This window comes from Vespa crabro, chromosome 2 (genome assembly GCF_910589235.1).
Source record: "Vespa crabro chromosome 2, iyVesCrab1.2, whole genome shotgun sequence".
Classification (NCBI taxonomy): Eukaryota; Metazoa; Arthropoda; class Insecta; order Hymenoptera; family Vespidae; genus Vespa; species Vespa crabro.
In genome coordinates this window covers 7,297,999-7,310,498 of record NC_060956.1, presented here as the reverse complement: position 1 = coordinate 7,310,498, position 12,500 = coordinate 7,297,999, and the positions used below count along the sequence as shown (strand labels likewise).

Sequence of the window (12,500 nt, the reverse complement as noted above, 5' to 3'; positions counted from 1 at the left end):
CTACCCGAATGGGACGATTCGATCGAATCACTAGATAAGGCCTTGGTCTTTGATTTAATATGTACAAAAAAGATAAATCAAAAAAAAAAAAAAAATTGAGAGAAAAAAAGAAAGAAATTTTCTGAACGGATTAAAAAAAAAAAAAAATGTTTCGTTAATCAATAATTTATATTCGATTTTACAATAATGTCTCAAATAATCGTAGTAATCATAATAATTGTAGTAATCGTAGTAATGTCTCAAAGAAATCGTAGTAACGGGCATTTCGAGCACGTCGATCGTTTTGTTGGATTTAAATGGAATATTCCTGTTTCAAGGTGTCTCTTGAGTGACGCGAAAACGTAAAATACATGAAACGTGTAGATGTACGAATAGGAAAAAAAAAAAAGTAAGAAAGAAAAGCGTAGTAAAAGCGTCAAGAGTTTACGTCGGTCGACGTACAGAGATCGACTAAAGTTGTAACGCGCTGGATACTGATCGATAACGACCGTCGGCTTGGGATCGGCACAAAGGTAGTGTAATAAGCGGTAAAACTCGCACCTCCTCGGACGGCGTATTCCGTTCGGAATACGACACGAGTTTCGCGAGAGTAAAGCGATAAAACGATCTCCTCCGATGTTGTTTGCCCGGTATAGCCGATCGTTAAGGGAAAGGAGAATGCACAAAGTGGAATTAGCGTTTAATAAGGAAAAGCGTTACGAAACAATTTGCCCCGGAGGAAGAAGAAGAATGGTGCGTGCGTGCGTTTCGATGATCGAGCCTGCTAAAAGTAATAAAAGAAAATGAGAAAAACAGAAATTGATCGTAGTGACTCAACGGTCATCCCGTCCTCTCTCACTCTCTCTCTCTCTCTCTCTGTCTCTGTCTCTGTCTCTGACCACTGTTCGTTACATTAGTCATTGTATAATTAAAGCCCGTGTTTTTAGATTCTTTTTTTAGATTTCTAAGGAATTAAAAAAAAAATAAAAGTAAGGAGGAAGGAAATAGAAGGAAAACAAAAGAAAGAAAAAAAAAAGAAAAGAAAAAAAAAATAAAAAAGAGAAAAAATATTTAAAAGATTACAAAAATAATAGAAAAGGAATCGACTCGTGTTGATTCTTCTTCCTATTTCGTGTACCTAACGAGCGCCTAACGTTGACACCAAGAGAGACTCTGTTCGTGCAATATCGAACGGATTCGATTTCATAAGAAACGACGATGACGGCGAGGTGGAGGAGGAGGAAAAAGAGGAGAAAGGAGAAAGGAGAAAGAAGAAGAAGAAGAAGAAGAAAAAGAAGGAGAAGGAGAAGAAGAGACCACGAGAATTTTTGCGCGAATGAACGGGGAATGGAAAGAGAGACGTCGAGAGATCGACGTAGAGCCGGAATTAAACAAATAATCTTGAGCGACCGAGGGAATCCGTTAAGGCACGAAAGCACGCCCGGTAAAAGGATCCTATTGAATTCTAAATTTAAACGAATGTCCGAGTGTCAGCGAGCTGACGGGCAAAATAAACAAGATGCCGCGATGGAGGAAGGGAAAAAAGGGAGAAAAAGAAGAGGAAAGAAGAAGAGGGAGGAGAAAGAGGAGGAGGAGGAGGAGGAGGAGGAGGATAAGTTATGGTGGTGGTACCGATGGAAACGAAAGAAGGAAAGAGAGAGAGAGAGAAAGAGAAAGAGAAAGAGAAAGAGAGAAAAGGAGGCGACGATCCCACGAGACACTTGACTTTTCGATTCGTTCCACTCGTGAAATGCTCATTGACCTCGCTCGTTTCGTCGATTCTACAAAAAAGTGGAATCCCACTGGCGAGGAGTCCAAGAAAAAGGTTCGTGTGTGTTTGTGTGTGTGTGTGTGTGTGTGTGTGAACGAAGGGAGAGAGGAATACGTCTCTTGAAAATTCTCTCTTTCTCTATATCCCCCCCGCCCCTTCTTCTATCCTCTCTTCTTTCTTTCTCGTATAGCTAGAGTATAACAGGGAAAGGGGAAGGGAAGTAGACAGGAGGAGGAGGAGGAGGGGAAGAAATAGGGACATCTTTAATGCAGCAGAAAGTTGATAGCTTTATCGTCAGAAAAAGGCTCTCACGATGGGAATTAATGTTCTCAAGACGTAACGAGCTTTGAACTTTTTAGCTAAACGCCAAGAGATGCGTCTCTTCGCGTGATTAACGTGAAGTCGATCGAACGACCGACCGATCGATCGACCAACCGATTCATGAAAATATATAAAGCAGGCGTTAACGATTTCACTTAATGCTTTAATAGTATCAACGTCCTCGTAGAGAAGGACGGATAGGTAGAGGGGGAGCTAAGGGGAAAGAAGAGAAGAAAGTCGAAGAGAGGGATCGATTAGAATTCCAATGATCGATCGATTATTCACGAAGAATATCCAATAAACGTCGTCTTTCATACACCCACGTAAATTCTTTTGATGTTGTCCGTTTAATCTTTGGTAAAAGTTTGAAACAATGGTATCTGGGAGTGTCCGGATAATTTCGCAAAAAGCTGGATTCCCACGCGTCATCGATTCGTGTCTAGCTAATCGAGAAAGAAAAAGAAAAAGAAAGAGAAAGAGAAAAAGAGAGAGAGAGAGTGACGGAGAGAGAAATAGAGAGGAAGGGAAAGAGAGAAAGAGAGAGAGAGAGGGAGAGAGAGAGAGAGAGAAAGATAAACGCACACTTAAGAGGACTGTACCCGCGTTGGACGTCAATATTGAGTCCCTCCTTCCTATTCTCCGTTCTCTCTGACTCACAGAACTTAATTGACGAACAAAAAAGCCGAGGAGATCCAATTGACCCGGAAGCGGACATCAACAACGGGAGTAAAAGGAGTGGGAGTAATACTGAGCTTGTATACTCAGATAACTATGAGGACTAGAGGAAAAAGGAATAATTAAATGAATGATTGATAATGTTACTGAATTCAAATTCCTTTATCAATGTCAATTTCATTATTTCCATACGAGTAATAAATTTGTAAGAAAAAAGAAAAAGAAAAAAAAGAAAGAAAAAGAAAAAAAGAATAAAATTCATATAAAACGATAATGATCAAAATAAAATGAATAATAAGAAATATGAAAAGAAAAAGGCGGGCGTATTATCGAGAACGGCAAGGTTCTTTCTTAAAACGAGAAAACAAGAAAAAAAAAGTGAAAAAGGAAAAAAGAAGAAGAAAAAGAAGAAAAAGAAGAAGAAGAAGAAGAAGAAGGTTGAGATATTTTTCTAGGACGTAAAGGGTACCCTTCGTCTTCCGCAAGAAGGGAGAATTCGTTGAAGGATATACACGTTTGCTCTCGATTCAACAGGTCGCCGTGTCTCGAAGGTCTCCGACACCTCTCTCTCTCTTTCTCTCTCTTTCTCTCTCTCTTTCTCTTCGTCATCCAAGGGGCCAGGCACCTTTGTCCAGCTTGTAAAGAAAGAGCTCCGATTTCTATCTCCAATCCTCGTAGAGTCTTAGCAATCCACGCAATCGGGTACCGTATTGCTCCGTAGCACGTCCTCCTCCTCCTACTCCTCCTCCTCCTCCTCCTCCTCCTCCTGCTCCTTCTCTACTACATATTTCGAGTGGGGTTGTTGCACGTGGTGGAAAGCATAAAAGCGCGCGTAACCAGACTGATCCGGATCCCTTCTCAAAAAGTCTCTACGATTCGATCTACTCCCCTCCCCCACCCTTCTCTTCTCCCTTTATCCCATCATTCTTCTCTCATATCTCTTTTTCTTTTTCTTTTTTCTTTTCTCCGATAAAGTTCGTACGAAGGACGAGATTTTTCTTTTCTTTTGTCTTGTTTTTTTCTTTTCTTTATTTTTCTTTTATCTTTCTTTTTTCTTTTTTTCTTTTTTTTTTTTTTCTTTTTTAGGAGACGTAGCAGATTGTGATGAGAAAGAGTTAATGGAACTACATGAAGTTTTTGCCATCGATCTATACTTATTTCTTATCAATCGAATTTGATATTCGTTTTGCCTTTCGTTTTTTTTTTCTTTTTTTTTCTTTTTTTTTTCCCTATTCACAACGGGTGGCGAGGATACAGGAGAGGAGGAAGATTTTTTATATCTCGAGGTAACCAAGAGATAATATCATTTTTGAAAAAGAGACTCCTCGTCCTATCAGTTAATGAATCTCTCTCTCTCTCTCTCTCTCTCTCTCTCTCTCTCTCTCTCTCTCTTTTATCCACACGTGCGAAGATTACTCTCTGCGAGAAAGAGAGAAGGATAAAGACGATAGTCCGTGAATCTTCAAGACATGACAATGGAAACGAGGCGGTCGACGAATTTCGAAAAGAAGAAAATAAAAAATGATCCTTCTTAAAAGAGATAAAAAAGAGAGGAAGAGAGGAAAAGAGAGAGAGAAAGAGTCCTCGGATCTCCTTCTCTAGAGCCTGCATGCTTGCCTGCCGTCCAGCCGACTGTCCGTCTTCTCTTTTCATCCTTGCTTGCCTTTTATCCGGGCGGAATGATTAATGGGTTCACGGAGGCACCGCGACGGTACCTTCTTCTCTCTTTCCTCTTTCACTCTCTATCTTTCTCTTTTTCTCTTTTTCTCCCTATCCCTCTCTTTCTCTCTTTCTTTCTCTCTCTCTTTCTCAGTCGACATCGAGCTCGGCCCATCTTCCGGCGTTGCACGGCTTTTCTGCTTTCCTTCTCGCCGGATTATTGACCTCACCACCCTCTTTCTCTGCTTTCCTTTTTTACCTTCTCCCTCACTATCTTTCTATCTTTCTATTCACTTATCTATCTATCTATCTATCTATCTATCTATCTATCTATCTATGTATCTATCTATCTATCTATGTATCTATCTATCTATCCATCTTTCATTACTCGTAACACATGCCAAGACGTATCACTTTTCTAAGTTGAAGCCTGTGATATGATTAACATGATCACGATTAAAAGAAATAAGATTTTAATGTAAGTAAAGTCTTCTCAACTAAGTTTCTCCCTAAGAACGTTTCTTTTTTTTTTTTTTTCTTTTTTTTTTTTCAAACGAAGACAAACAGGCACCAGCCCTTTATAAAGTGCCCGTACCATTCATCTCATTTCAACGTTTATCGGTACCTATTTTATTAAAACGTGTACTATAATGCTAGCGGAGTAATCCTTTCTCGAAACGAAACAGGGTATTACTTTCTTGTGTTGGACTTTTTTTTCTTTTTCTTTTCTCTTTTTCCTTTTTTTTTCTTTTTTTTCGTCCTTCATCTTTCTCTCTTTTCTCTCCTTTTCTCTCTCTATCTCTATCTCTCTATATTCTACGAGAAGTATATAGCCAAGTCGTGCCGCTTCGGCGGCGATCGCATGATAAATCACACGAGATTTTTCGGTATCAATCATGGGCCGATTCTCGGAGTACGCGAGATGAGATGCGCTGTTCATCTTTTGTTCAACGAAGAAACGACGTCGACGTACGGAGTGGCGTCTCGAAAAGGAACGAAACAGCCGGTGCTAACACTTCCCTTTGATGTTTCAACTCGTTTTCGCGAAGAGTTCACCGATTCTAAAACTTTACTTTATCTTTCTTTCTCTCTTTCTATCTTTCTCTCTTTCCTGAGAGCTCTCTTGAAGGCCTTTGCGCCTGTAGGCTTCGAATTTCGAGGCTCGACGAACCGTGGCTCATTCGATTTCACGGCCTAACTTTTCGTGAATTGGTGCAACGAGAACGAGACAGCTTAATTGAAACGAATAGGAAGAGAGACAGAGAAAAAGAGAGATAGAGAAAGAGAAAAAGAGAGAGAGAAAGAGAGAGAGAGAGAAAGAGAGAGAGAGAGAAAGAGAGAAAGTCTAAGAGAGACAAAACTATACTAGTATACCAATTCGAAAAAGGTTTGTTCATGTATTATACTCGTAGCGACAATGAAGTCGCGATGGCAAAGCCCAACTTAGGATCCCTTTAGATCGACGCGTGGTTAACATATACATAATGTATGAATATTGAGTGAGGGAGCTTCGAACGATGTCAGGGATGACTCATGAATTGAGAATTTGATGGTCATGAGACTTTAGAACTTAGAATTCCGCTAATCCGTGAGTATCTGTGTTTTCTTTTTCTTTTTTTTTCTTTTTTTTTCCATCTTTCCTTTCTCTCTTCTTTCTTTTCTTTTTTTCTTCATCTTACGCGTTACCTAATTTTTAGAGAGAATAAGAAGACGTATTTAACGTGTGTACTTTCTTAAAAAAGAAAGTAATGAAAGAAACTAAATAAATGAAACCAAAAAAAAAAGAGAAAAAAAAAAAAGAAAAAAAAGAAGAATAAAAACACTACGCTTATATTAATATTATATAATATTCTATACATTATAATATTCTATACATACATAATGACTTTTTCGAATATTCGAAGATCAATGAGTTATATCCAAGAAAAAAAAAGCAAAAAAAAAAGCAAAAAAAAAAGTAAAGAAAGAAAAGAAACAAAAAAAAACTCGATTTAGAAATTCATCGTAGAATGATGGAAATCGTGATTGGAGGACAAGAGCAACGCGAACATACAAATATACACATTACTATATCTATATCGACGTTGTACGTAGGTAGAACGTACACTTAACAGCAACGGGAAACGATGACGCGGGCCGATCTCAAAGGCATCCATCGATCGCGAGGCTAGTCGACGACGATGCTTCGCGTACTCCGACCGACCGACTTTATGAGTTATAAGTCGGCCATCTTGCGAGAGCCATCGCATATTCACGTGCGCGCATATGCGATGCACCGGCAATATGTAAGTGCCACATTCTGTTCTGTGCACGTACAGTCCTCCCTAAAAACCACGCGGCATATACACGTCTATAAAAGGTTTACTCGCTTTTCGATCGAACGTCATATTATTACCAATAGATTTTGATATTTATATTGAACTTTCGTAACATTTTTCTATTGCAAGAAAGACGGAGAGAAAGGGAGAGAGTGAGAGGGAAAGAGAGAGGATTGAAAAGATTTTATCGTCGATTGTGAGAGTCCAAGGCCAAAGTTCCTAAATTGAATGGCAGCCAATGCCAATCTGGTCCAGTCGAGCTAACAATTTCGTCGGATACTCTGGTTCAAGTGGTTCTAATTACCGACAAAGGCTACAGAACCGGTGTGATCGAAATAATAGCTTTTTCTCACCGAGAACGAAGAACGTGTAAGAGAGAAAGAGAGAAGGAAAGAAAGAGAAAGAGAGAGAGAGAGAGAGAGAGTGTGTATGTGTGTGTGTGTGTGTGTGTGTGTGTAACGGTGAGTTCAACGACGAGTTTGCGAACACGAAACACTTTTTTTCCTCGAGTGACGCCCACTCGCTAATAAAGTTACTCTCTCTCTCTTTCTCTCTCTCTCTCTCTCTCTCTCTCTCTCTCTCTCTCTCTCTTTTACTCTTTCTAAAGAGAGTAAACTCGATTTTAAACGAATGTCAAATGGCAAAGTACAAATTTTTTAATTATTTTAAACTCATTATGACTTACCTTGACCATGTTGACCAGTACTAGGGTTCATGAAAGTAGGCGGTAGCTGTCGACTGACCGATTTCGCGAGTTCACCACCGGAGAGACCATAAATCGCTAATAGTTCTTGCATGGTCGATTCAGCGTACTCTCTCATTCCTTCGAATGGTTTTCTCTCTTCGCATTCTACTTCTACGTCACCATCACCGTCACCATCAACATCACCATCGCCATCGCCATCTCCATCTCCATCCTGCATTCGATCGTCATCAAACGGGGTATCCTGATCATCCAATCGGCCCGAATCCGCGTCTAGGACTACACTTCCGACACTTTTCTCTGAGGAGTCCGAATTTGGACTCCTGACCTGTTGACGGGAAGGAAAAAAGAAAAAAAAGAATTATTGAACTAACTCTTCGTGTCAAGAATTATCGTATTTTCTCGGAATATAAGCAATTTGAAATGCTTTACTGATAAATAACATAAAATTGTACATATAATTATGGCAACCGGAAAAAAATTGACAAATGGAGTTAGACCACTTTAAAAATAAACGTCTCAATTAAATGTCTCGTTAAACTAGTCAGATGTCTTGTAAGATCAAACTAATATATTGATTAGCGTACAATATTATTAACGATAAGACCGATAAGGAAATAAAACGTTTAAAAAGAGATTGTCAATAAATAGTAATAATTATAGATGTCTTATCTGTTTCTAAAAATAACTCGATTCATTTTGAATTTACAATAATAATAATAATAACAATTACAATAATGATAATGATAAAAATAATAATAATAATAATATAAAGAAAAAGAAGAAAAAAAAAAAAAGAAAAAATAATATATTTAAATGATATACGAAATGATATACTGTATCTTATTTAACTCGAAGATGTCAGGTAAGATTAGTAATGATTAATTCTTGAATTTCTAGAAAGATGGTTAACTTTTAAATTCTGATGAGAGATAGCTCCATAAATATATATATATATATATATACGCACAGAGACATACATCACTACCACTGGATATATACTTATACCACTAGAGATTGTATTGATCTAGCAAATAAAAAACGCAATAAAAATCTATTTTTTAATGTTGGTAAAGAGATAAATTGAAGGATTTCATTAGAGGTTTAAGACGAAAATGAAAAGAGAGAAAAAAAAAGAAAAAAAAAAAAAAAAAAGAAAAAGAGAAATAGAGAAATATAATCTACTCGCCTCCGTGCCAGGAGAATAGAGCTTCTGAGAGTTGAGCCGTTCGAGGATGAACTTGTGCCCGAGGGAATCGCCGCTGTCGTCGTCTACGTCGGAGGAGGGCGGCCTCGTCGCGACCGAGAGGTCCATCGGGCTGACCTCGTTGTTGTTCAGCCTCTGTTGCTGCTTCGACCTATCGTCCGTACCGACAGCAACTGGCAGAAGCATCGTTTTCCTCTCGTATTCGAGGATCTCGTTCGAGGTTGGCACTTCCTCGACACCAAGAAGAAGTTCATCGGATTCTTGCTCGTGTTCCTCATCCCTATCTGATTCATCCGATACTTCGGCCATACGGCTGTTTATAGGCTTGAAATTTTTCCGCTTGTTCCGTGGCTTTTGGATACTCGCGATCTGCAACTGGGCCTGCGTCTCGTATCGGGACTCACCGTCCTGATCGGCGGCGGTGCCCCTTCGAGTCGTTGCGTAGTTGTAGACCGAGTCGGACAGCATCTCCGCTATTATATCGATTAGAAAACGATTAGACAATTCTTTTTCTTTCTTTTTTTTTTCTATTTTCCTTACCAACCATCGTTCCACTACACCCCTCTACGTCATTTATATTAGAAATTTATTATGTTGCGAACGAGTTTGTTTTCCTAATCGTTCATAATAAACGTTTAAAAGAGAATTAATTTTTCTTTTTCTCTTATTAACATTATATACGACCAGAAACTAATACACATTTTCTTACATAATAAAGAAAGAAAAAAAAAAGAAATAAAAGAGACGAAAGAAAACTTACTGGGTCCATACGGGCTGGTTACGGCGGACATCTCGAACCTCGCCAAGAACCCTCTCCTCCCTCTACCCAATCTATCTCTCTCACTGCTGTATCATCCTGCAACAAGAAAAACAAAAGCAAAGATACAACACTGACGTCAGCTTTTACGATTGGAAAGAAAAAAAGAAGGAAAAAGAAAAAGATAGACTTGACACACACAGAGTCTCTCTTACTCTCCCTCTCTTTCTCTGTCTCTCTCTCCCTCTCTCTCTCTCTCTCTCTCTCTCTCTCTATCTATCTATCTATCTATCTATCTATCTATCTATCTATCTATCTACCTATTAGTTGTGTTGTTTGTAACGTTGATTTTTCTTTGACTCGACTTCGATCGAACTCTCCATACGTTTTATTACATTTATCTGCATATATATATATATATATATGTGTGTACATATATACATATATATATACATATATAGGTGTTGCTCGCGTTGTGTTACGCGTTCGAGGAGGCTTAGTAATGACGTAGATTTGATTGAATTAGCGAGGAAGAACACTCGGCCTATATTTCTCTGCGAGAGCTCGAAGCTCGTTTTGTTCGTTCGCGACCCGCTTTCCAAGGATCGTTAAGTAAAATTTTTCATTACCGTTCGATTATTCAATTATTATTTATTTGATTTTTGAAAAATAGAGTTCGTTAGAGAAAATGATATATAGAGATAGATAATTGTGAACTCATTCGTTGGAAACGTCGATTGATTTTGTCAATCAATGTCGCTTTTAAAAATACAAATTAAATGTATTTAATTAAATAATTAGATATGTTAATATGTTCGAAGGAAATATTAAAGAAGAAGAAGAAGAAGAAGAAGGTGAATAGAAAGAAGCAAGAAACGAGAATACGTGATAAATATTAATGTTCGATCAATCGTAAGAATCCTCCCATATAATAATCGAATATTAACTTCATAGCTTCATCATAGACTTATAGCTTTGACTTTCCGATGGGAAATAAAGATTGGAATTTCAATACGTTGGAAAATGACTTTTTATTATTACCTAATTTTAAACACATACACTCACACGCACACACATATCTGTATACATATACCCATATATATATATATATATATATATATATATATATATATATATAGATAGATAGATAGATATGTATATAAAATTTGAATGTATTCAATAAATCCATTTACCATCTGTCGCCTTCATGGGGATAATTAATTAATACTGACAAAAGAGGAAAGGAAAAAAGAAAAGAAAAAAATCTAACGAAGAAAAAAAGAAGAAAAATAAAAAGAAAAAAGAAAAGGAAACGTCAAAAATTACTTAATCTAGTGATTTAACGTTAACGTTTTTGTTCTTAACAAAGTCATGGTTTCGATCCGATCGTGAAATCGTCGTTGATGAGTTCTTAGCAAAAGATAGAAGGAAGACATAGTCTTAGAAGTGGGATTCGAGATCGAGACTCTTTTTCGCAGGCTATACACAGAAGGGATAATTAACGTCTGTTAAACCAAATGCAGAGGGAACGGGCCGGACTGTTTCACCCCACCATCAACGCTATGGGGCGGACCTTGAATACATTATCACCCTCTTTGCACGTATAATACTCCAGTACGTACGTACGTACATGCATACATCTACAAAGTAGCTCGAATCGGACTTACTTACTTACTTCGAATCCGATCTGCAAAATTTTATCTTTAAACTCTTTCCTTCTCTTCTTCTACCTCTTCTTCTTCTTTTACTTTTACTTCTTCTTCTTCTTCTTCTTTTTCTTTTCCTTCTTCGTTTCATTACATACGCACGTACTTACGTTCCGTCGAACTCAATGGGAATACGATCGGTTGAAGAAAGATAGAAAGAAAGAGAGAGACAGAGACAGAGAGAGAGAGAGAGACAGTAAAGAAATACTTCGACGTACATCCGTCTTTGTTTCGAATCTAATGGACCGTTCGGATGTCTGAGCAACGAAATATTAAGTACTACGTTCCAAGAAACGAACGTCTACGCGAAACGCGTCCATCCATCTTCCCTCTTATCCGTATCTCATCGTTGGGAAGGGATAGAAAGAGAAGAAAGAAAGAAAGACAGAGAAAGTGTGTCTCTGCGTGTATGAGAGAGAGAGAGAGAGAGAGAGAGAGAGGGAAAAAGAAAAGGAAAGAAAAGCTTCTTCTCTTTACGAAGAATTTCGAAGAGAGGGAGGAGCTTTCCAAAGCTCAACGCTCGCGCTTCATTTAACTCGTTCGCAATAAGTCCGACGCGTAGCTTTGTTTTTGGCACCATCCATCCATCTATCCGTCCATCTGTCCGACCATTCCATCCATCCGGTTTACCACTGAGTCCCGGGAAAACCGGAGAAAAGAAGAGAAATAAAGTATTCACCCTTGAAGATTCGTTACCACTCGAGAGATTCCACGAACGTTTGCCCTGGATTCTGTTAGAACTTGTTCCACTTGTTAAAACGAAAAATTGAATTAAGGTATTCCGAAATTCCATTGATTCTCCTTCCTTCCATTCTTCTTTTCCTCTCTCTCTCTCTCTCTCTCTCTCTCTCTCTCTCTTGTTTTTCTCTTGTTTTTCTTTTTCTTATCTCTGTTGCCTTGAGTGTTTCGTTTTTCGTTCTTCTGTTTTCCACTTTTGTTTCTCTCCCTCTCTCTCTCCCTCTCTCTCTCTCTCTCTCTCTCTCAACTATTTTCTTTTCCTTTCTTTCCATCCTTTCCTTCTTTTCTTTTTTTTCTATTTCTTTTCTTTTAATTATTATTATTATTTTTTTTTTTTTAATTTTCTTTTTATTTTCTTAATTTTATTCCTTTTTAATTCCATTTCACTCCATTCTATTCCGTAAATTTCCTACGGCGGTTAACATCGAGAAGGACGTGCCACCACGAACGAGTGTATTATACGTATGAGTCTGCGAATATGGAGAAGTAGTTGTAATGGGCGCATGTCACGCTTTGACGCTGATGAGTCCAAGGTGCGAGCTACCTAACGCGAAAGGAAACGCGAAGGGAAGAGAGACAGAGAGGGAGAGAGGGAGAGAGGGAGAGAGAAAGAGAGAGACCCTCGGTCGTCTATCTATATCTATCTATCTTTCTCTCTTTCTCTCT

General features: G+C 38.3%; 1 protein-coding gene across 5 annotated transcripts in view; it reads right to left on the bottom strand.

Moving 5' to 3' along the window:
- The window catches only part of LOC124422134 (zinc finger protein castor homolog 1-like), a 92,766-nt gene that overhangs the window by 46,737 nt on the left and 33,529 nt on the right, over nucleotides 1–12,500 (bottom strand). For all 5 annotated transcript variants that reach the window (XM_046958173.1, XM_046958177.1, XM_046958174.1 and 2 more), the window contains 3 exons: nucleotides 9,394–9,489; nucleotides 8,616–9,106; nucleotides 7,409–7,754 (listed from right to left, as the gene is read on the bottom strand). In XM_046958173.1, coding sequence (XP_046814129.1) covers nucleotides 7,409–7,754; nucleotides 8,616–9,106; nucleotides 9,394–9,424 — 868 coding nt within the window. In that variant the 5' untranslated portion in view covers nucleotides 9,425–9,489. The remainder of the gene's footprint in view (nucleotides 1–7,408; nucleotides 7,755–8,615; nucleotides 9,107–9,393; nucleotides 9,490–12,500) is intronic.